The following is a 24791-nucleotide window of genomic DNA, read 5'->3' as shown; positions in this document are numbered from 1 at the left end:
GTAAAAACTGACTTAGAATATCTCATTGACAATCACCCCGTGTCTAAAATTCTTGAAGAAAATGGAAAATCAAGTTTAAAAATGTACATGTAAATCTTATCCTTATCTTCTTATTTATTTTGTGCCTTTGTTTGCAAATCTGAATTATTATTAGTTATGCCAAGTTCTAACAAATCACCATTATCCTTGGCTATAAATTGGAATCAACAAAAAAGAAGAAAAAGAATTAAAGGCTATCTTAACTGATATTACATGTGTGAACTTCCCATCTAGAAAGTGTAATGAGAGGGGTAGATTCTTCACGTAGATTATGAGTTGCTACTAGATAATGTTGATCTACTTTTAAGTAATGATAATAAGTGTCTTTCACCAAAATATAGAGCCCCATGATTGATGCTACCAAAATTTAAGAACATCTTTTAGGAATATATATATATATAGACAATTGTTGCTTATGAATAGATGGACTCGGGACCAATCCATCAGAAAAATAATGTATATACTGAGATACACAGACTGAAGAGAATTAATTTATTCTTCAATTCATTCAAACTGTAGAATTATATTAACTTATCTTTTAGTACATAAGTTAGGCAGCCATTTTAGTGTATCAATAGACCAGCAAGAAGAAACATAATGGCTTTTGCTACATTTTGATGATCTTTTCACATACCAGAAATTAAAGTTCTTAAATGTAACTGTAGAACTCATTCGGAGGCTTGAGTTCATCAAGAATATGTAGCTGCAAGATCAGGATGAACCTCTTGGAAAACCTCGATACCAAATACCCAGCCTTTATATCAAGAAAATCAAATGATCTTTCAGCTGTTCAAAACTTGATCTTCTCCAATTGATGTCTCACTTATCTGCAGAGCAGAACTCGAGCCATTAGCTTCAGGGGCACCACCAGATTCGGAGATTCTAGTTACCCTCTGCAACTCATCCGTTATCTCTGATGAACGAGCCATCAACTGATCATCAGTCAATTGTTCATTCTGAAACATAGGCTTTTTAGGTTGGCGAATGGCTGCAGCTGCTTCTGCCATTGCGACTGGAGGAGGCTGGGGAGGAACCCAGGATCTCTGAATTGGTCGTTCCTGGACTGGTGCAGCTGGAGAACCAAAGTTTTGTTCACCTTCAGTTTCGATTTCAGTTATCCTGGCATTCTTGCGCTGCCACCAAGATGCTGAACTATCTCCATTAGTCAGATTGTCTTGGTAACCGTAATTTAAGCCATCGCCACTCCCTTGAGATTGAAGCAAATTAGTTGAATTACTTTGAATCTGGCCAACTTCCCAAGGCTGTTGACAAGCAGAAATTAGTATATGGAGAAAATCTCAAGTTTAAACCTCATATTACCCCTCTACCTCCACCTTTACCCCAGACAAACCAAAAACAAAAACTAAAACGTACTGAATAGAAAGTTCTATCTAGAAAAGATAATAGAAAACCATAGTCCTTGTATCCTAACCAAAGTGACAGGTTTTCATAGAATTTAATCCATACGATGGCAGGGACATATTCTTAAATATCCTTAGTTGCAGTGATTAATTCATCAAAAAGCAGCAATTTCATAGGATCATAGATTCGATTAGTTAATCTTATTTTTTCACGTCCAGCTGCCAGAATGTCCATGCATGGCTCTTAAAGTCAAACTAACAGAGACTAACTAGAAAGAACATTAAATAGCAGAATTTAAAAGAACAATAAATTTGTAGTTACTATGTCTACACAGCTAAATTGACCTAATTCCGACCTTTAAATTTGACCCAGTTGAGACATTGTCAGTAGAAGAAACAAAAGGAGGGAAACAAAACCTTGGGCTTTGGAACAACACGAGGATCAGGTACAGGCTGGTTAGGATTTGGTGGCTGATCATTTATATCCTGCATCAAAAGATGGATGTACAAACATTCAACAAAACTTTATATTTCAAGATAAAAGTATGTCAACCACTGGTGAGAACCCTGGGCTTACTCGGATGTTGGAAGGCTTCTCTCCTCTTTGAACCATAGCCATAATCTGCAAAATGATTATGAAGTTAGAACTTAGAAGAGACGATTACCTAATTCTTCCAGCAAACATCTGACCCGTTTTACTAGCATCTTCATTGAAGAGAAAGAAAGTTCAACCAGTGCTACTCATTGATTTGTTCAAAGGCAGATAGAAGTATCTCATAAGTTGTGACTGCTTACAACCATATGCATATAGCACCTCTATTAGAATTTCAAATAAAAATTCTCTCTTTCCAGCTTGGAAGAAGAGAAGCCTGACAGTTTTACATGATTAAAGCAGCTTATCATATGAGAGTACGAATGAAAATAAAGAGGATTGAACGAGGAGAAAAAGATCCCCGATAATTGGTCGGCTGAAGATACTGTCCAGCCGCCCACTCTCCTCTTCCATTACATAGTGTTCCATATCTATCCAAGCAGAAATATTTTTAAAAAAAAGTTGATTTGAAAAACTCCACGGTGAAACTCAAAAGGTAACTAAGAAATGTTTTAACTGATTGTTGACCAGCCAGAAAGTTGCATGCTTTCCCTTCTTAGATTGGTAAATCATAAGATGAAATTACTAACGGATGAGCTGGTAGTTAGGAGAAACACTAATAAGCCAAAGAGTATAAGAGTCACCTCCATATAAGACTTTGGATGGGGTGCAACAGATGGTTCCACAGATGCAGGTGGCGACAAAGATCTCACTGCACAAAATAAACCAATCATGTAGCATTAGTATTTAAAGAATCAGTAAAAACCGATTGAACAAAATTTGGCAGCTAGAAACAGAAAGTAGAACCTGAACGTGCATCACCATCCACTTTTCCATTTAAATAAGACTGCTGGACCATAAAAGCAAATCAGAAACTGTATCTTAAAAGCCAACAGAGATATCAATTATAAGATCCAGACTTCTGTGTTGCTATACAACTTACCCTAGATTGAGTAACTGAAATTCTGCGATCATCTAGTTCTGTAATTGGTATTCTTCCAGAAGTATTACTTTGCCCTGCATGTATAGAGCAACTACAATCAGGTACCACGTCCTGTCTGAGGATGACTTGGATCCCTTTATCTCCTTTTTTTTCTTTGAAGGTGGGCCACCCGCCACGTAACGGCAGGGGGTGCATGGTATATAAAATTTAAACTATTCATGATGAAATCTAAAGAACCTGGCATTTACTTTATGACTGCTAAAATTCCAGGGCAATGACAACATTATAACGAGAACAAAGCTAGTATATATAAAAGGGAACACTGATGGAATGGAGAAAGAACTTAGACAGAACTGCGGGGACCAAGAACTGAAACCTTTAGGAAAGAACTAAAGAAACAAAGTCATGCTATAATGCATTTAAGAGACATAGAGGCCAATAGCCGGCCTGGTCCACTGATGGTCAAAAGCCAGGAAGATCGTCCTTATGGAAGTTTCAGATGATTCTTTGAACACGTTCACGAGTCAGTTTTTGTAGCTTAACAGTACAGGCACCATGAAAATCTCTCATTAAAACAATGTTCAATGACATTCGAACACCAAGGTTATCAGGCCAAAAATATCTAGAGCCGAAAAGTACCAGCCTCAACTGAAGGTGGAATCAGCAAACTAACAATGCACAGTTTATGCACAATTTATTATCACTATCTTCCCCATTGCTTTTTCAATTATGAACGCTCATATAACTCTTTACTTCTCAATAGTATTGCTAAAGTTTACCTCTTTTCTAGCCCCCTATTATTTCATAATACGTCCCTTTTAATTTACATGACTTTACTAAAAGGAAAAAAAGGTCAAAACACAAAAAGCCTATAGCGTAAGAAGAGACTTTCCACTTTAATAGTGAATGAAATGTAAAAGGAAAAAGGTGAGAGAGTGGGTACAGAAGTACGTCATGAAAAGCAAATGTATTACTACCTTCCAATTTCTCTACAGCACTTGTCATCGATTTCATCTCACGTACTTGGTAGTTTAACAGACTTGTCAGCTCCTCAAAATACCTTTTCTCTGTGGAGGAACACAAGTTAAATCACCATGATATCATTAATGGTAACAGGTTAAGCACTGGAGACAAAAGAGAATGAAAGAGTTCAGTCACCAATGCTGAAACAATTTTTCAGTTCATTTTATTTCATATCCAGTTCTTAACTTGTTACTATTATGAGATTTTACATTAACCAACCTTCGGATTTTGATGCCAACATCTCCTGGCTTGTTCGGGCTACATCAGCAGCAGCGGCTGCAGCAGCTTTCGCAGCAACAGCAGCTTCTTCTGCCAAACTTGGTTTTCCCTTTACAATATCTCTTTCATCTTCTTCATCCATTACAACCTTGCGTATCCAAGACTTCAATCGGGGAATAATAGATTTCTGCAAAAGCACATGTCACTTAACAGTGGGATGATAATTATATATATTGGGTCATGACCAAAGTTTCCAATTAGATCGTGATAAGCAGCAATATCCTAGTTTAGAGACGAATCCAATAAAAATAAGGCATTGGTGGAGTCCGAATAAATCTGAAGAAAATATTCACAACAGGGTTTCTTAAGAATAAGTAAAAAGAAAATGAAATCAGAACTAGGTTTTACTTCATTCTTTTATTTTGGATCGGTTCTATAAGAAATAACTAATCACCAAGCTACTACCAAGTAAAACTAGCACAAGTGAAAGTTTGAGATGTCTCGCATGTGAAAAAGAAACCCACACCCAACTAATGGAGAATAGAATTTTGGTTTTAAAACCTAAACCAATATATGCAATCAAAAAGTAACAAGTGTACCAAGAGAATTATGAGCTAAAGGAAACGTACATTAAGAAATAATTAACCACCAGTATCTTTTTCCACTTTGATTAACAAAGAATATGTATGGAAAGTCTCCTTTTCTGGTGGAATTAAAGCACAAGAGGTCAAGCTGTCCGCAAATTTACATTTGAAAGGAAAGCTCCTTCCGAGTCTCATTGAGATATTAAGTGATTCGTGGAATAAGCTGTTGGACTTGCAGCATCGAGAAGCCAACAACACTGTTTTCGTAACAAGAAAAAGTTGTGTTTGGTACTAGGTTAATCACAAAGAAATTATAGAAGCTACATCCTTGTTCAAAGGAAAAACTTGAGTTTGGTGTAGAGCATTCCGCATTTGATGAGGATCTTGTACTTTACGTTGAAGGATCTCGGATTACTTTTCTAAGGCCATTTATTAAGTTGGACAGTATGCGATAGCAAGATGCTCATCTTCCAATAAAGGTCCTGCCTAGCAATTCTAAAAAAGTTTGAATGTGCATCACATCACATTGTAAGATTGAACAGCGAAAGAGAGGATTCAGGCTAAATTCTCATTCAGAATATCCACATATATATTAAAATTGATAGAATGGCTTTCAAATGTGTGATTCTACTAATAGTCCATAAGCAGTACTTCTCCAGCTTTTCTCTTATTCTTCTTGTCGTTTACAAAAGGGGTAAAATGATCTAATTGACAAATATTTTGCATCATACAGTAATTGGATACACTAAAAATGGCTGATATAGGATAGACAGTACAGATGTGATACCAACTAGCATGGCAAATTGGAGGTTCTTTACTATGCATTACCTTGAAGAGTACGGCTGTTCCAGCTCCAGAAGCAGCAAGTAAACCTACAGCAATAACTGCATGAGTCCAATGGAAATGAGAGAGATACCCCATTTTGGTCATGCTATTGCTCGGTGTAGCTGATGCAGGCTGCATATTTTGTAATGCAGCCTGTGGTGGACTAGTTGATGAAGGCTTCAGCTTCCCATCTGCCATCAAAATATCAGAAGAGCAACATGACAAGTATAGGATCCAAACATTATCAATCTCAAAAAATGAATAAAAGGCCAAACACAAATTTCATTTCGAGGACAATATAAACTACCTTCATTTGCAGCAACTGGCTGTGTGCTAGTAACAGTTGGGGTAGGATCCTGTAATTTAGACAAGATCAATATATATCTTAAATTTCATGTGGATGTTTCGATTACATTTAAGTCAAAATCAACTTTAAGAGATCTAAAAGTGGCCTACAGGAACTCGACGAAAGGCTTCGTCTATTTCCTCCTTCGTGAGACCCTTTCTCTCGAGAAAAGAACGCCTATACATGACTGGAGATCCCCTAACTTTTGGATGTGAAAGAAACTTCATAGCATTTTGGACTTGCTCCTCCCGAATTGGTTCGGAATTTACAAACACAGAAGTCGGAGAGCTCCCATTTGTAGCCTCAGGCTTGGAATCTTGATGATCTTCAGCTGCTGGTTGTGAAGCTGTTGCTTCATGAAATTAAAGTTTGTATTATAATATAGCAAGACTTCTATTTAACTCAAAAATTTAGCACGTCACTGTTAAATATAAAATTCAGCGATAGACTGCATAGAGCAAAGTAGGAGAGTGCTGAGTAGATAAGTTAATAAACAATTGGCTGCAGTGCACGACAACTATTAGATCTCAACTATGACAGAAGTTTGCAGTAAGCAGTTCTCAGAATACAAGAAATTTAGAGCCATTTGGAGTACCACATATTCTAATATCTTGTCATTTTTCTTCGTGCATAACATATGTGCACTTTCGTTTTATCAGCAACATATATGCACTTTCAAGATGCATATTGATAATTGCTGTTAAGAAGTCTGTGCTGCATTTAGTGGTTGAAGAAGATATAGCCCATGAAACCCAACATGTTGAAGTAATGAAGAAGAGAACATGACAACAAAAAGTTAATATCAAATGGACATGCTCCGCAACTCAGTTTACCTACATGCTAGCAGCTCAGTTAGGTATTTATGCTACAGATACCTTCTCTCCAATCAAGAGTCAATTTAGCTTTAAATGCAAGACAGGCTGGAAAAACAGAAGATCACAAGGGAACCAATATTTTTAAAGTAACCTCTGAGTTCCACTAGATCCTTCTGTTTGCACCATATGTACAGATATTACCTAAAATCTTACTTATGTATATATAATATGCATAATGGAGATGGTTGTTACTTCAGACTGCATAATGTATGCACTGGATAATGAGATAATCAGCTATATGTTGCTCACAATTCCATGGAGTCTTGAGATTAACAAAACCTCGTTTGAAAGTGGTCATGGAAATTGCATGCTTTCCGTCTACCTCGGAAGTTCATTATTTGACCAAAACAAGACAGTATTCTTGATTTTGATATCAAAAGCAAAACTACTTTGTCTTTTGTGGCAACTCCAACTATCAACCCATGTGTATGCAGATATCTAAATTCAGCTAGTTGTAGTTCACTATTTCCCCAGGTACAACAACAACAACAACCCAGTGTAATCCCACTAGTGGGGTCTAGGGAGGGTAGAATGTACGCAGACCTTACTCTAACCGAAGAAGGTAGAGAGGTTGTTTCCGGAAGACCCTCGGCTCAGGAAAGAGTAACAGCAAGCAACAACACCAGCAGACCAAACAGAAAACGAAGCGAGAGAATCAGTAAGCAATAACAGAAATCTAATAATAAGAAAATACAAGACTAACACTGAGGGATGTATTAAAACTACTTGAACGAGCAAGGATACCGCTCGGCTACCTAGCCTACTATCTTAATTCTCGACCTCCACACCTTCCTATCCTGGGTCATGTTCTTAGTAAGCTGGAGAATCGCCATGTCTTGCCTAATCACCTCTCCCCAATACTTCTTCGGCCTACCTCTGCCTCTCCTTAGGCCCTCCAAGACCAACCTCTCACACCTCCTAACTGGAGCATCTGTGCCTCTCCTTTTCACATACCCGAACTATCTAAGTCTCGCTTCCCGCATCTTGTCCTCCACAGAGACCATACCCATCTTGTTCCGAATAACTTCATTCCTAGTTCTATCTAACCTGATATGCCCACACATCCATCTCAACATCCTCATTTCTGCTACCTTCATCTTCTGGACATGAGAGTTTTTGACTGGCCAACACTCAACCCCATACAACATAATCGGTCTAACCACCGCTCTATATAACTTAGCTTTAAGTTTTAGTGGCATATTCTTATCACACAAAACACCGGAAGCGAACCTCCATTTCATCCACCCCGCTCCAATACGATATGTGACATCCTCGTCAATCTCCCCATTCCCTTATACAATTGATCCAAGGTACTTGAAACTATCCTTCCTATGGATAACTTGTGAATCAAGCCTCACGTCTTCGTCCACTTCCTGAGTCGTTCCACTGAACTTGCACTCCAGATATTCTGTCTTGGTCCTGCTCAACTTGAAAATATCTCAGCAGCATTTTATAATTTCTATAGGATGAGAAAGCTTTCACTTAACAGAGTGTATTGTCCTCAGTCTCATATTTTCCTCTCCTAGTAATAAACTGTAATTTAGTACTCCTACTACCCATTCATTCTTGGGCCACAGAATTTGTTGGGTTTTTCATAACACTTCATATCTCTTATTGACAGGGTTTGCTGGTGCGGTCTAATCGCGAAGCCTCATATTAAAAAATAAATTATCTAGTTAATGAACCTAGTACCATCAGAATCCTCATACTGAAAACAAAACTATCTAGTTATCGAATATGCACAGTATTATGTCCAGCTAATTAATATTAAATCAGTCCATTCATATGAGAAATTAGGTTAATATATTCCATTAGTTGCTAAAGCAATTTTTCAAGAATACAGAAAAAGACCTCATTAATTTCAGGGATTTGCGATTGCTCGAACCCAAAATCTTGCAGCTTCTACAACAACATAAGTTCCAGTTTTTTAGATTCAGCAAAAGATTCGTCCAATGTTCTCAATTCAATAAATGGCAATTAAATGTAATACTATCAAGTGACTATTTCATTGCTTAACAAACTAAATATGGCAACCAACCATAAAAGAAAAAGAAGCAGAATAACATACTCCTATCGAGTTAAAGATAAAGGGCACAAACTTCATAAAGTACAAAAAGATCAAATTTTTTTGGAATAATTTCAGTAAAGAATTAAGAATGAAGAGCAATCAAAAGGGTACCTGGATTCTGGTTATTCTCGTCTGATTGAGACGCCATGTTAACCAACTCCTATGAACTGAATTTCAAGGGAAAGCAAAGGAAAAAAAAACATAGCAAATTTAGAGGAGAAAAAGAGGAAACAACATTTTTGAAGTTGTTACTCCATTTAATAGGAGTGGTGGGCACCGAATTACCTATGATTATTGATGATGATAGAATGTCAGAACGCACAAGTGGTTTTTGCTCATCTCAAGAAGCAAATATTACTACCTTTTTCTCTGTGGGTAATTATTGATTGATAATATAAAGTTATAAACTACTAGTACGGTACCAGACAAAATCTTTGCAGATAACATGACCTCAAGGGCCTCTCTTTATTTTATTTTTTTCGTTTTCTTCTTCTTTTTTTCTTTGGTTCTTTCTTAACTCTTGCTCGCAACAACTAGATAAAAAAGGACTATAATTGTCTGGTTCTTACCTGCAAATTTATTGGAAGATGTAAAACAATTTACTAATCATTTGACAAGATGGGTTGTTCTAATGGTAAGCGTCATTCACTTCCAAACAAGAGGTTATGAGTTCGAGTCACTCCAAAAGCAAGTTGGAAGTTCTTGGAGAGAAGCATACCAAGGGTGTATTGGAAAGAAGCATACCAAGAATGTATTGGAAACAGCTTTTCTACCCCAGGGTAGAGGCAGAGAGTCACCCCAAGAGCAAGGTGGGAGTTCTTGGAGAGAAGGTTGTCAAGAGGTTGTGAGTTCAAGTCACTCCAAGAGCAAGGTGGAAGTTCTTGGAGAGAAGGATACCAAGGGTCTATTGGAAACAGCCTCTCTACCCAAGGTAGGGGTAAGGTCTGTGTACACACTACCCTCCCCAGACCCCACTAGTGAGATTATATTGGGTTGTTGTTGTTGTATTTGAAAAAATATTAAAACTAGAGAGAGTTAAGAAAAATCAATTGGTTGGAATATCACAAAAGGGATTAATTATATGATAATTTGGATTTGGGATGCGTTTGGTATAACGGAAAATGTTTTCCGTAGAAAATATTTTCTTGGAAAACAAGTAGTAATTTTACTCATTTTCCGGTGTTTGGTACGCAAATTAAGGAAAATAACTTCTCAAGAGTATTCATAGATAATTTAGATACAATAAACATGAAGCCATATACTTTCGAACCAACAATCTTACTAACCCATAAATTTGATAAACTTCTGAACCGCTAAACTTTCGAACCTGCAAACTTTTGAACCCGTAAACTCTATAATTTCTCTAAACTCTATAATTTCTAAACTCGCAAACTTCCAAACACATAAACCTTTGAACTCATAACTTTGGAACTTGCAAAATTTTGAACTTGTAAACCGAAAAAATGAAAAAACCAACACTGAAAATATTTAAAAAAAAAAAATTACCACGTGGGGGGTTGGGGAAGGGGGGTGACGGAAAAGAAAAGAAACTGAAATCTGAAAAGAAAAAAAAACTTTTTGGAGAGGGGATTGGGGTAGGCGAGAGAAGGGGGAGGGGGTTGGGGTTAGAGTAGGTGGAATTTTTGGAAAATGTTTTCCTAACTTTTTCTAGGGAAATCATTTTCCTCCAATTTCAGGAAAATGTGATATCTAGGAAAATATTTTCCAAACTATTTTGTGCAACCAAACAGTGAAAAATGGAAAAATATTTTCCGAAAATTATTTTTCGTCGTACCAAACACACCCTTGGTGTAACAATAACAAGTTACTCATTACAAGGAATAGATGCTAGATTCAAATGTAGTAAATTTAGTCTAAAGTATTATAATATATTTTTATTATTTTGTACAAAGAAAATTATACTTCTCATAAAGTTTATATTTATATATATCGGAATAAGAGTAAATTTTATTAATTATTTTGATTAACTCGAAGAACTGAATACTCCTTACTAACTGCACACATGAATTTGATTTAGTGGTAAAAGCATAGTGCGTGATGTATGAATGTTAAACCACGTCATCCGTTCAAAGTTCAAACCATGCTGCAAATAAAAGTCTAATTATTTAAGTTGGTGAAGGATAGATGACAAATCCATTATCTATCAAATTTCGGTTACAGAGGGACAAATCCATTATTTATTAAATTTCGTGCACCACTATACCTCAAAGATTTCTCAATTATATATCTAGGACTAGGTTAGGGGCTTTGACGCATTATAATAGTCTGTGATAATCTTGATTGCCGTTACATATCACCCATTTTTCATTTCTTAAAGTCATCGTGAAGCTGGTTTGCTGGGCAAAACTTTGTGCCTAGTCATTTGGACAAAAGAAAACTGAGTTGGAGATGCTAATCCACGAAAAAATGATATGAGAAATCGTTACAACTTATATAAGGAAATGGAGCGACCCATGTCGTGAAAAGGGATAATTCATATTGCAAAACTGAGCAGTCACAAATTCAAGTCATTTATATCTGTTGGATGATGGAAAAAAGATTGGTATTGGTATATGAAGAACAAATACAACCATAGACATTCGTCTCTAAACATCGAATCGAATTATACTCATAAAGTTACACCCTTTGGTTATAATCTCACCGCAGTGCAGTTACATGAGTGAAGAATTGGGAGGAAGAAGCTAAATTTTACTTTTGGCTTCACATTATACATGAATTCATTTGGCTGGTAGAAGCTACATGGTCAAAGTGCTGAATCGAGTTCAATTTACTCTATCAAGTAGCCTCTCCACCATGATCTTTTGCTGCACTGGAGTCAAGGACTCAGAGTTCATTATTGCGTTTGCAACAAGAATGATTGTGGATTGGTGCTCAGCATTTACCTATAGCAGAATAAATGTCTAAATTGAAAAAGGAAGCACTAATTGACAATTTGAAAGAGATGAACCAACCAACCGCAACAAAAAAGAGTGAACTAATTTCATACCCACACACGGCCATTTAAACCAACAGCTATCTCAAAAGCTAGCTTCTTTCCAAGACCCTCAAGAACTGGACATGTTGGTGAACTCAGCAACCTAAGAAGAAAATACAAAATGATGAACATGTAGCTAAGGGAATAGCTTAAGCCTGAATAGCATGCAACAAGACCTTCACCCTTTTTCTTGTCTCTTTTCTGATCAGCAAGTTTACAGTATAACCTAAGAAAAGATCTGTGTTGCAAGTTAAAGCCAAAACAGAATCTTACATCCGTGATAAACCAGTTGACGATTCAAACATGTAGCCATCCTTGATGAGGCCAAACTCGCCAGCTTTTCCAGAAGCTGTATTGAATAAGATAATTATTTGAAAATTAGGAATAAAAGCAGATAGATTATGATATACAAAAAATCCTGTTGCAAATTAATTAGGAAGGTACCAACCATCCATGCAAGATAACTCAGGGTTCATTCCAGGGTTGGCCTTGACTACACGGGCATAAATTAGAGTACCTACCTGAAAGAACATGATAACTTATAAGAAAATAGGTCCTGATATACACATGATAAAAAAAATTTATTAAGATAAATCATATGGTTTATTCGAATTTAATATGGGGACATGACATTAATTTGGTGTTCCGGTAGGCAAATAGTCCTTTTCTTTAATTAGTACAATATCAATTTATTGTTGAAAGAAAGAAAGTCATTTTATTGCACAATAGTAATAAGATGGTGCCGGCATGTTTACAAGCAGAAACTCAGCCTGACAATGATACATGAAAAGCTATATACTGGATAACTTCTTTTTTGTGTGTGGAATAATAGTTAGTTCACCTATCAAGTTGTTTTTATTTCCCTTTTCTTATTTTAAGCTCACTGGAGCAATTTCAACCTTTAAGTAGATAAACAAATTGGACCAAATCTAATTCATGGTTCTGATCAGACAAACTCACATAAAAATTTCATGTCATAAGACTTCCTTTCATGCGGTCGAGATTTAATCTAATCATCATTTTTTTGTCCAGGTAATCACAAACTTTACATTGAGGTTAAAAGGTAAATCCAAAATCCAGTGTTATTAAAAGCGATTGCTTCATCGCTTAAAGAGATGCAGCAATGTGAAGAGAAGGGTCCTCGCTTGAATTTGACATCTTTTGAATTTGACGTCAAAAGATGGAGGGAGAGAGAGAGAGAGAGAGAGAGAGAGAGAGAGAGAGAGAGAGAGAGAGAGAGAGAGAGAGAGAGAGAGAGAGAGAGAGAGAGAGAGAGAGAGGGAGGGAGGGAGGGAGGGAGAGATAGAATAAAGGATAAATAGAATTGAGTATTGGGATTCCTCTCCATATATGCTTGAGCATTCTCTCTATGGCTTTTGTCTTGTTCCTTTTCTCTGGTTTGCAACGGCTAAGACTCTACTATCTTTGCTTTTCCCTTTTGTTCTTTCTTTATTGTTTTTCTTCTTCAAGATGAGTTTTTGTTCTTTTTCTTCTTTGTGCAAGTCGTCTTCTGCAAATTCTCCTTTGAGCTTCTTTTCTGCTTCTTCATTCATTCTTCTTTTCTCGTTTATTTCTATTTCATTTCTATTCTCCACTTCTCGGCTAATAATCCCAGGAATCAACTCATTTTTCCAACTGAATATTTCTGAAAGGATAGCTATAGAACTGTACGTGTTTTATCCAGGCATATTGGACGTGAATACCATATAAAGCTATCGATACAAGTGAACAAGTAATGTGAAGGCCAGTTACTGAGAGGCACTCACATTAATTTATGAGTTAAGTAGTCGAGTAATTTGTTTGCCACCATGGAGGAAAGCACTGCTCTCAAAGGCATTTGGCACAATATCTCCTTTTACATTGAGTAGGAATACTAATAATCTTGAGCCATTATGATCGTACAACACTGCTGGCAGCACTATTAGTTTTTTTCTGAATCTTATTTTACATTTTAAACAATGGGAATGCATAACAATAAATTTAAGAGATAATATCCTCCATTTGAAAATCAAATTCTTCTTATGATATTTTTGAGGTGCAATCAGATAAAAGTGCAAGAAGCATCTCTAAATTCCATGACATTTGCTCATACTTGCACAATTACTTATCATAAAAAAAGAAAATCAGAGGAGAAAAGAACAAAAAATATGAGCAAATATCATGGAATTTAGGATTGCACCTCAAATTTGGGTATGTTTCTCCTAGTCCCTCCTTCAAATGCTAGCACTGGCAAGAATGCCACCATTGGCCCTTTTATGTCCACAAAAAAGTTCTGCCAGAAAACTCAAAAGTGAATTTGAAGTGTACAAAGAAAATTCATAGATCTTAATAACATCAACTATAGTTTCAGATAAGAATCAAAATAAGCTTTCAGATTTTATGCGTTTTCTGCATGGACCATCATTATATCTGTGATGAATGTTGACGACTTCATGAAAATGACAGGAAAATAGACAAACGACCGGAAACCTATCATCAAAAGTACTAGAAAATAGAGGAAAATATTTTTGGACCAACCTTTTACCTCAATGAAAGTAATTTTGTATGGTCAATTATCAACATATACTCCCCATGACAGTAATATGAATGTAATTTTATATGGTCAATGATCAACACACTCCAAAGAAAAACTTTTTCCCCAGCAGACTTGGATCATTACCCTTCCCTTTTTGCGCAACATCCGCTGATATGTCCTTAGTGGTGGTTTAGAACCTAAAACCCTACAGTTGGCTTCAACAAAACTTTAACAAATTACACTAAATATCCAAAAACACATCATAAACCTCCTCAAATATTAGGGGGCAAAATTCATGCATTGGTTGTTCATTATGTTTTAGATAAGTGCACCACAGATCTGATTCTACACTAGATCAAAAACAGGAAGCAGAAGAAACAAACTACACAAAAGCAAAAAATCCAATGCAGCAGGAAGCTCCTAGTTAAAGCATCGATTACACAGCTAGGACCAAAGTAATTATAACTATTCAAAAGAAATCAGAAATAAGGAACTCACAATAAGCAGGGATATTACTTATAAATAAGAAGAATAAGCAGCCGTTTTAAAATAATTAAAAATGCTTACATCCGCTCTTGTGTCCACCACAATTCCAAGAACAGTATCCCCCACGGTAGGTATATACTGTAAATATATTACAGTGGGTCAGCAAATGAAAGAAAGTTCAACTCGATTAGAAGAGAGCATCCTAATCTACTTTCTCAAGAAAAAGAGATCATCCTAATCTAATGTCAAAAACAGATGAAGACGGTTAAAACTACAGTAGAAATCAAGTATCACTGATGGTATCATTTAGTACTATGGCTCCCTTTTCAGTCCATGGTTCAACACAATATGTTTAACTTTGTAATTTCATTCTTTTTTCCTTTATAAAGTTTTTTCCCGAGTTAAATGAGTACAAGAAAAAACACAAAAGACTCCGATAATTCTGAATTGGATAATCTTGCTTCATCTCTTAGACATAGTAATATTAACGGACTTGTGCAAATAGTTGATTTAAGAGATTAAATTTTAAGAGATTAAATTTTGGAGATCCAGCCATAATGCACATTGGCTTAGAAACATAAAACCCTATATGAGATTTTCATTTTACCAACAGAGCAACTTATATATTACAGCTATTTAGACTATAGTATGACCTCAAAGCTGATGAGTAACATCAATTTCCAAAATTCAACCTAAACAATGAATAAGTACTACATTATTTTACTTAGTACTCATCCCCTGTGTGTTTCCCTGTAAGAAAATCCAATGCCCAGTTTACCATCAATCATCAGAAGAATGCAGTAGTGAAAAGAAATAGTTTTCAGGTTACTTTAAATGTATTAAGATATTGGTCAACCACCTGAAGTTTCGAAGGTTGTGGTTGTACCTAAGGGTTGGCCCCAGAGGGATTTCTCGTCAGCAAAAAAAAAAATCTAAAAAGATAGCACTGCACTCACTCTCTTCTGTGAGCTTTCAATCCAGTATTTGTTTGGCTTTGAAAACCTCAAAATACCAGCTTTGACGACAGTTATAGCGTCATGGTCCTGCCAAAGCGGGAAAAATATGTATAGAAGATCAGAGATATTTATCTTGACGGCAGTTAGAAAATCTAAGATACTGCTGTATTGCCTCATTGTATTTTGAGCATACTAGAAGTAGGATAGAAATTTCTCAAGTACCAATATTCAAACCATAACTCAAATAATGCAAAAATCGATTACTATCATCCACAGAGGAAAATAACATATATAAAGGAAATGTCCCGGAACAGAACAGTGGGGGAAGCAACCACAAGTTGGAGATCTCAGAGGATCAGTGTCTAGCTTGAATACATTACCTATGTATCTCTTTTTGGTACATATGGAATGAAAGAAATAGAAGATTTTCCCAAAATAGCAAGAAAGGTATCTTCAAATTTGAGTTCGTGGTGTAAAGTCAAGTATATAAATGATCCAGAATCACTGATAGATTTGGCGGACACCCTGAATTTGAGAAGAACTAAAGCATTATAAATGTACATAGTTTTTAGCATTTGGTTGCATTAAGTAGTGAAATCCCAACTTGCTGAAGGAAAAAATGGCAAGAGCGATGTATAAAGTATAAACGGAACCTTTTTTTATATGTATTTTTTTGTGCAGGGAGATAAGACCGTGTTCTATAGAAAGCTGGACAAACTTTAGATGACTCTTGTTGACACGAGTTGAGTCATATACACAATTTGAACATAATCTTCAAACAATCTTGGTGTTATATTAATGAAATTGTTTGAGCTATATAAAAGGGAACCATATACAGGGAAAATGGTGGAAGAAAATTAGTTCTTTTACTCATTGCTAATAAGTGTTGAACAAAAAAACAAAAATGTATCAAAACCCATGTGCCACAACAAGCAGAGTTCAGAAAATCACAGTAGCTACACGAAAAATAATCAAAGCATCCATATGAAATTAACCCTACTGAAACAAAACCTGTTGGAGGCCGCCACCCAGCTTAATGGTTTGGTCAGTCAACTTAGAAAGATCCAAAATCACATCACCAGGAACCTGATTAAAATCAAAAATACAATCTTTTTTGCATTGAATATACATGCGTGAATTTCATGACATAAATATCTTGGCACATAAAAAAGAAGAAAAAAATAAGTGGGGAAAAAGTGGATACTTACTACATGTTTATCAATGAAGGTTGAACGAGTAGGTAAGGGCTTTGAAGCCATTGTCTTTCTTGGTTTTAATTCTGTTTACAAACTTACGGCTGTTTTAACTCTGTTTTAACTCAGAGCAGCTGGGACGGTAACCTGTTGTAGGAGAAGAAAAGGAAACGGCGTAAGAGAAGAGGTATATATTGCTTGTTTTCCTTATTTTTTAAGTCGTTAAAAGTTGTACTCCATACATGTGATAAAAATGTTATTTGATAAATCAACGGATTTTTTACTATGAATATATAAATTTTAGTTTAAATAGTTTATGTTTAAATTTACATTAAAAAATTAAACAATTATGTCGTTATCACTACTAAAAAAAATATTAATTTGTGACTGAATTTTCCGACTGAAAATTATGCAGTCGCTAATGAGACTATTTTTGCGACTGTTGTAGTGGGAAACAGACTGAATTTTTATTTACTTTTTTAAAAAGAAATTCGACTATTATTCCGACGAAAATAATATGAAATAGTGTGCTAATTTCCCGCATTTTCTTTTGCGACCGATTCAGTCGGCCAATAAAAAGTTAAAAATATTAGTTGACCAACAAAGCCATTGGGTCGGTCACAAAGTCAATATTAAAATGGTAAAATAATATTTAAGTGGTTTTGCGACGTAGTCACAAATCTAAATTTAATATTTCAGCCAAAACCCTATTTCCCCAAATTCGGCGCCGTCTTTTTCCCCGATTTCCCTCCGCCCCCCTCTCTCTCTCCGTATCTTTTTTCTTCTTGATTTTCTATTCCAATTTCATCTGTGCGGCTGACAGAGGCAAACGGCTGAAGGAGGCAAAGGCTGACAGAGGCAAACGGCTGAAATCTTACGGTAAGTAAAGAAAATAGTTGTAGTACTTTCGGTAGGAATTACTTACGTAATACTGTAGCTGTAGTAATTTTGTAAAATAGTTGACGATACAATACTGTAGCTGTAGTAATTTTGTGTTTTGAACCGGAGGGGATATTAATTAAACGGGAGGAAAACTAACTAATGATTTCAAAAGTATTAATCATTGGCGTAAATACTTGTTTAGCATGTGGTTTTAGTTTCTCGCACAATCATTCACAAGCGACCTGGAATTTTGAGAGTGAATAGAAACTCACCAACTCAAATGCTTTGTCCTTGGTCCATTTAGTGTTCGATCTTTGAGAACTACTTCAAATTAAAAAGGTCAAATCATGTGAAATTTCGTTGTTTGTTTAAAAGTCATCTGTGCAGCTGTAATTAGTTTTGTTTGCCGATTGAAAGCTTATATGCGTGTTTTTCATGTATAGATTCCATATATGAATTTCTGATTCTAGTTTAGCCTTCCTAAAAAATATTTTAGGTACTAAAAGAAAACCTATGAACTTGACTGATCACTTGGAAAATATAAAGTTCATATGATTGGCAATAAACAATATAGGTAAGGGTACGGTGTGCTTGAGGAGGGAGGTTGTCAAACTCAGTTAGGTCCTAGGATGATTTGATTTTGTCTCGTTGTCTTAAGATAGGCTTCTCAATTTTGACCAATAATTTAAGGAGTCATCTATATATATATTTTCTCTAGTTGGTTATGGAAACAAAAAGTAATTAAGTAACAAAAAGTAATTAAGTAGATGATGGTAGGTTCATGGCTATGTGTAATTTATATTGATTGCCTGAAATTGCATGCACTAGAACTTTAGAAATTATCCTATATCACTGATAAAATAAAAAATCATGTATTAGACAATTTCTTGTTCCCTGGTATTCATGTTCATATCATATAGGCTCCTGGAGTAAATCCTGAAGCTAGTGGAGTTTGAGACTTTAATATTAAATTTAGTCGGTCATAATCGTGTTGTAGATCCTTGTGCATATGCGATGTATTGGGTCAGTAATATGCTATAGCATTTCCAGTGAAGAATGGAAATTTTAACAGCACCTTGATGCTTCTGTTCTCACTCCAGAACAGTAGTTCAGTCTGAGTTCTATATATTGGTGTACTCCTATATGATTATCATTTGCTAAGAAGTCCCGTGCTTCTTGTTCTTACAATGCCTTGTACTAAGAATGGAATGTATCCAGATCAAATGTTTACTTAAATATGTCGAAGGATTAGTAGGCTGTAGTCAAGAAATGTACATTATATGTGACAACCAGTGTATTGTTGTATGTCTATGTGAAAAACTTAAGTTAATAGTGGTCATGGTTGTAGAATCTTGAGAGAAATTCTCATAAGGGGTATTTGCTAGTTCAAAATGATCTGTTTGTTTGAAAGGGATGTTTAAGGTTTCTCTATGTATACAACCTTTCTGTTTTACGAGCTTTTTGTATTTTCGGTATCCATGTAGAATGAAATGATATTGAGTGGCTGAGTGGGAATATTAGGAAGCTGAGGCAGAGTGAAAAGAACAAATAAAAGCCATATTTGGTGATTCCCTCATGTTTCAATCTTAAAAGCTCATTTCAACGTCTTGAAAATCATACTGCTCTTAGTGAACCCTTTAAGACTTCATTCTTAGTTTGTTGAATTTGGTTCTGACTGGTAGAGGTGCTGTATTTACAATTGAAGTAGAAGAGCCCTATGGAAATCAAGACTAGAACTCCAAATGTTTAGCTGCTTTTCTAGTACACTATCTGCCATTTTCTTTGAGTGGTTTGGACCACCACTTTGCTTCAATTGGACAAATATGCCTGTTAATCGACTCTTTCACAGGGCAAACTAATCTTCTAAGAGGTTTATATATGTTTCCCATGTAGTGAATGTGGTGAAGGAAGCATATAATTGCAAATTTTTATGCGACTTGGCTGATAGTCCAGTACACTCGGAAGGCATATACTATACATAAAACATATCTTTACACTTATTATTATTATTAGCTTTTTCTACTTACCAGACCTTGAAGCTTGGTATCTCTATCTTTACACTTAGTTATTACTGTCACGTGCGACCTCCATAATTTTTAACAGCCCAACGATGACATAGTTGTGCACTCGATACAAAAGATTCTTGAAACAATGTTAATAATAGAAGTACAAGCTAGGCTCGAGTGAAAGTATATGTCTTGTTTTCCATATTCATGTTGGTTGGAACAGAGTGTAGTTGTGAAGGTTTATTATTACCATTTATAGCACATTTCTTAGATCTATGTGCTGCTATGGTCCCATACAGAAAAGGGAAAGATAGAGCAATGATTGATTAAAGCATTTCATGGGAGATTACCATATAATGCTGGAATTTTCTTGAGAAGGGAAGTATAAAACTTTTTAACTGCAAAAGTTATACCAGCTCTATGATAGTGCAGATCTGTACAAAATTGGGATTCCATGTACTGAAATAATTCAATCTGATAAAGAGCAATAAATCTACCATTTACTCTTCTCCACATAATCATATAATGCTGGATTTTATTACCATGTAACCTACGTTTGGTTGTTGTTATGCTCTCGTGGAGGTTAACTATTGGTCTCTTCTGTCCCTAATGCCATTATGTTGTATCTTATGTGTCTTGTACCATGTAGTTGCTTCGTATTTTGATGGGAACCGTCCATTCTCTGTTTCATTGGTTGTATATGGTATGTTACCACAATACGTTTGCTAGGAATTATTCCTGCCGATTCTGCAAGATGGAACGATTCCCAGAGTCTCTGCTAACAATCTGATATTGGAGAAATCCAAGAAATGGATGCTTCATTTGGCATCGCCCTCTTTGTCTTAGGACGTTGTTCGTGTCATTAATAACTAATTTAAGTTGATAAGAGATCTGTAGGCTTGCATTCTTTGTTCTGCTGTTATAACATAATTTAATGCTTAACATTTTAATTCCAGGAAGCCTATCAAAAACGTTTCAAGGAATGGCGTCAAAGTTAACCTGATACCGAGGATGGTAGCTCAACCCAAGTGTCACTCAATGATGTAGCTTCAATATGGACGCAGGTGGTTGGTGGCGCAAAGAAAGGTAGAACTTACGGTCTTGGATAACAACATTCCGTAGGTCGTTCTACGACATTGTTGTCTGGTGATGCTAGTTATTCGCAGAATCACGAAGAGGTGGAAGCATTACGAAAAGAAGTTGAAGAGTTGAAGGAGGAACGGAAAGAAGATCGCGCAAATTTTAACAAATTGCAGAGTCTAGTGGAGAAATTTATGAGCAAATGTCCATTGGATCCTTTGAATGAAGAGGATGACAGAGATGATGAGTTTTAGTTTGTTGTGGTTGTGATGTTTGAGACATTATTTTTTGTTGTGGTTGGATGTTTAGACTTAGTAATGTTTAAACTTGACTATGATTGTAATGTTTTAGACTAGATTGAATGGTGCTTCAATGTTTAACTTGTGTTTGGATGTTTTAGTTACAAATATTTATGTTTTATATAATTGTTTGCATTTTATGGATTTGATTAGTTGAAATAGTGGATTAATTTGTTGGAATGATGGATTGGTTGGTTGGCATGCTGGATTAATTGTTTAGTTCTTGTATATTTAAATTGGCAGGTGGTAATGCTTTAAAACAGCAGGAATTTGTCAAAAAGTTCCCAGTTTTCTAACCACAGTAGTCGCAAAGTGCTTCAAAATTTTTCAGATTCAAAAACATCTGAGGCTGCTGTAGTAGGAAAATTAAATTAAAAAATAATATTAAATTAGATTTGCGACTACAGTAGTGGGAAATGTAAATAAATAAATAATATTAAATTAATTTTACGACCACACTAGTGGGAAAACTCAAATAAAATAAAAATACTTTATATTATTTGTGACCACTACGGTGGGAAAAATTGAATAAAATTATAATTAAATATATCGTTTGCGACCGAAGTAGTGAAAAAGTTAATAAAAAATTTAAATTTAATTTAAATTATTTGCGACCGCGTCAGTCGGACAATTGGCGTCATTTATTAGTCGTTTTTCTTTTCAAATTACAGACAGATTCGGTCGCTAACCTTTTCAGACTAGCTATTTTGCGACTACGATATGTCGGTTGGAATGTAGTCCGTTCTGACCGCATTCCGACCATTTTGGCAGTCGAAAAATAGCTATTTTCTAGTAGTGCGTGTCATATAGTAACTAGTAATAATACTTTTTCAGAGAGAAAAAGAAAAAAATGGAGCCATTTTTTAAGGTGTGTGATTGCAAACAACAAGGTTGGTTCAATTTAGATATTTTATCGTATGATGAAATTGACTAAAGTGATGAAGAGGACAAAAGGGATTACTTGACACTGGAATTTGAGCAGGGTTGAGATCCTTTTTGGAGGTAAAATTGGGTTGTAGAGATGGTTGGTGTTATCCTAGATTCTCTCCTTCCGTCGGGGAAATGGCACCATTTAGTCACTTTTAAATATTGTTTTAAATATATCTACAGTTTATAATGTATTTAAAGATTGGCTAATTTCGCTCAAATTTCAGGACACAACATCCTAGAGTTTAAACCTCAAGTTCAAACTTCAGGATATCGTATCCTAAAAATCGAAAATTTTGTCCACAAGTTCGAATGTTACGTCCTGAATTTTAAATTAGTAATACAAAAATTCAAGATACTTAGTCCTGAATTTTAAATTAGCACATCGAAAATTCAGGATACTAAGTCTTGAATTTCCAAATTCAGGATACTTAGTCCTAAAGTTTGAGTGAATTGGCTAATCATTAAATACATTATAAAGTGTGGATATATTTTAGGCAAAATGGCCTCACATCCACCTAAACTTGTATTGATTTTTCAAGCTGGTTAACAAACTTACGAATTTTTCATTTTGACACTTATACTTCACAAAATAGTTATTAATGAACATCTCTGATTGAGCGTGTTATGCAATCTCCATGACGTGGATAACATGTCATATGCTTAGCTTGTTGTTATTTGACACATGTAATTTGTGGATCCCAACCTTTTCAATTTATAAAATTTATTTTTTCTTTTTTCTTTCTCTTTCTTCTTCATAGGTTAAGACCAGTTCCACCATCACTAATACCATTCCACCAGACTAATCACCAAAAAAAGTTTCTCAAGTGCCATATTTCTTCTTCAAAATATCAACTTTATTTTCCTTTCATTATTTTTCTTAAAACCATTTTTAAGAGACTTCCAAAATCTATCACTTTCAGATCAAATCAAACTCCACTCATCCGACAACAGAAATCCATTTCCTATCTCCCCCGGCTTCATAAAGAAATTATCACTTTATTGAAGAGACATTTTTCACTTCTTGGAGCCAAATCAAATGTCCTCACTAGTGGGAGAAGCCCAACATTTCTATAAACATTCCCTTTTCCGATTTTTCCAACTTGCAGTCAACGGTCATATAACAGTCAAAATTAGGGAAAAATGCGGCCAATCTTTTCCGTCAGGATAGTTTCCGGACCGCCTCTGGCTCCTCTGGACTCAATCAATAGAAAAAATAGTGTCTTTCCTCCATTAATCCCTTCATTCCCTACTATATTCCATCCTAATCAAGTTGTTACCCAAACTCTTTCACCTCAAATTGAAGTTCCTCCGGTCATCAGAAATACACTGGTAGGAGATAAATCCTATCATTATGCTACGGCACTTGGAGTTTGCAGCACCAATGGCAACACAACAAAGAAAAATATTCAACTCAAACATAGGCCATACGAGATTGTCGAAGGAAAACTAGTGGTGAGTTTTACAAAGGAAGAACACGATTTATTGGATGAAACTTGTCGTCTCACTATTGTGAGAATTTTTCCAAGATCTAAACCATCTATCGAAAAGATACGGAGAGAGTTTCTGAGAACCATTCCTCTCAAAGGTGCTGACAAAATAGGAGCTTACAATCTCAAGAATGTGTTCATCGATTTTGGCTTGGAGGAAGATCAAAAAAGTGTTTATGGCAGGTCTCCTCTCGTAATTGGTGGTATGCAAATGAAATTGCAAAAATGGACTGCAGATTTTAAACTTGGAGTTGAAACTACTATGGCTCCGGTATGGATTAACCTTCATGAGTTGAGGTGGCATTTTTTTGAATGGGTTGCTCTTTGTCGAATTGTCGAGCCCATTGGAATCCTTATCATTTGTGATAAATCCACTTTATAAAAAACAAGGCCTACAACGGCTAAAATTAAGATTGAAATTGACATTACCAAACCTCTTTTAAAAGAGGTTCTGATTGACATTCTCAATGAGGCAGGCCAAAAGGAAATTGTTGTTCAAAAGATAGAATATGAAACTATTATGGGATATTGTTATCATTGCAAAATGTAAGGTCATAGTGATCTAAAATATGGTATTCAACACCCTGAACTTAGGCAACCTGCTACAATCTTCGAAAACAAAGGTAATAAAGCACCCATTTAGGAGAACAAGATCATAGAAATTACTAGTGAAAATGTAAGTAATGAAACAGAAGTGGATAAAAGGGCTAACATTAGTGAAATCAACAAAGAGCAAACAACATCCACTATGAAAATGGAGAATAGAGATGAGGAGGAAGGGTTGACCACTATGAAAAATAGTAAGGGAAAAAAGAAAGTGAGGAACAATACTAATAAGGTTCAATCCACACAGGTGACTAGAGATAACCAAAATACTTCAAAGAAGATACAAAAGGGTATGAATAAAAGGACTGTGTCCTCTTCAAAATGTATTATCAATGAACCAAAGGAGTTGACTAAAGTGAAGGATCATAATGTGAGTACTTACTTCATGGAATAAACACCAAATCTTCCCAAGATAGTACCTATTAAGTCTCAAGCTGAAAGCAACACTACTAGAAAGATCAAACAACCAAAAAATATCTCT

The 24791-nt window shown here is 35.5% G+C and overlaps 2 protein-coding genes and 1 long non-coding RNA gene across 9 annotated transcripts; 1 reads left to right on the top strand and 2 right to left on the bottom strand.

Annotated features, from left to right (window-relative positions):
• Nucleotides 1-517: 517 nt before the first annotated feature.
• On the bottom strand, nt 518-9378 carry LOC107766911 (peroxisomal membrane protein PEX14). 6 transcript variants are annotated; one of them, XM_016585805.2, is made up of 13 exons: nt 9161-9378; nt 8987-9042; nt 6043-6284; nt 5894-5942; nt 5590-5777; nt 4178-4364; nt 3913-4002; nt 2936-3009; nt 2800-2842; nt 2637-2704; nt 1978-2022; nt 1818-1886; nt 518-1301 (listed from the first exon to the last, which is right to left on the bottom strand). In XM_016585805.2, exons 2-13 carry the CDS (start codon nt 9021-9023, stop codon nt 822-824), a joined length of 1572 nt encoding a protein of 523 aa, XP_016441291.1. In that variant the 5' UTR covers nt 9024-9042; nt 9161-9378; the 3' UTR covers nt 518-821. The 6 variants fall into 6 exon arrangements, with proteins under 6 accessions (XP_016441291.1, XP_016441292.1, XP_016441293.1 ...); XM_016585806.2 differs by having other exon boundaries at nt 2800-2839; XM_016585807.2 differs by having other exon boundaries at nt 6043-6278; nt 9161-9299.
• Nucleotides 9379-11421: 2043 nt separating this feature from the next.
• On the bottom strand, nt 11422-17193 carry LOC107766912 (uncharacterized). 2 transcript variants are annotated; one of them, XM_016585808.2, is made up of 9 exons: nt 17036-17193; nt 16839-16913; nt 15828-15914; nt 14953-15009; nt 14050-14142; nt 12319-12391; nt 12144-12219; nt 11883-11973; nt 11422-11778 (listed from the first exon to the last, which is right to left on the bottom strand). In XM_016585808.2, the coding sequence occupies exons 1-9, from the start codon at nt 17084-17086 to the stop codon at nt 11659-11661; spliced, it is 723 nt and encodes a 240-aa protein (XP_016441294.1). In that variant the 5' UTR covers nt 17087-17193; the 3' UTR covers nt 11422-11658. The 2 variants fall into 2 exon arrangements, with proteins under 2 accessions (XP_016441294.1, XP_016441295.1); XM_016585809.2 differs by lacking the exon at nt 14050-14142.
• A 457-nt stretch (nt 17194-17650) lies between these two features.
• On the top strand, nt 17651-21431 carry LOC107766913 (uncharacterized). The gene is made up of 2 exons (XR_001643798.2): nt 17651-17899; nt 20865-21431. It is a non-coding gene; the product is annotated as an uncharacterized LOC107766913 (long non-coding RNA).
• The last annotated feature ends 3360 nt before the right edge of the window (nt 21432-24791 follow it).

Source organism: Nicotiana tabacum, chromosome 22 (assembly GCF_000715075.1).
Source record: "Nicotiana tabacum cultivar K326 chromosome 22, ASM71507v2, whole genome shotgun sequence".
Classification (NCBI taxonomy): domain Eukaryota; kingdom Viridiplantae; phylum Streptophyta; class Magnoliopsida; order Solanales; family Solanaceae; genus Nicotiana; species Nicotiana tabacum.
The sequence above is the reverse complement of the archived record's forward strand: the minus strand, read 5'-3'. Positions and strand labels throughout refer to the sequence as shown.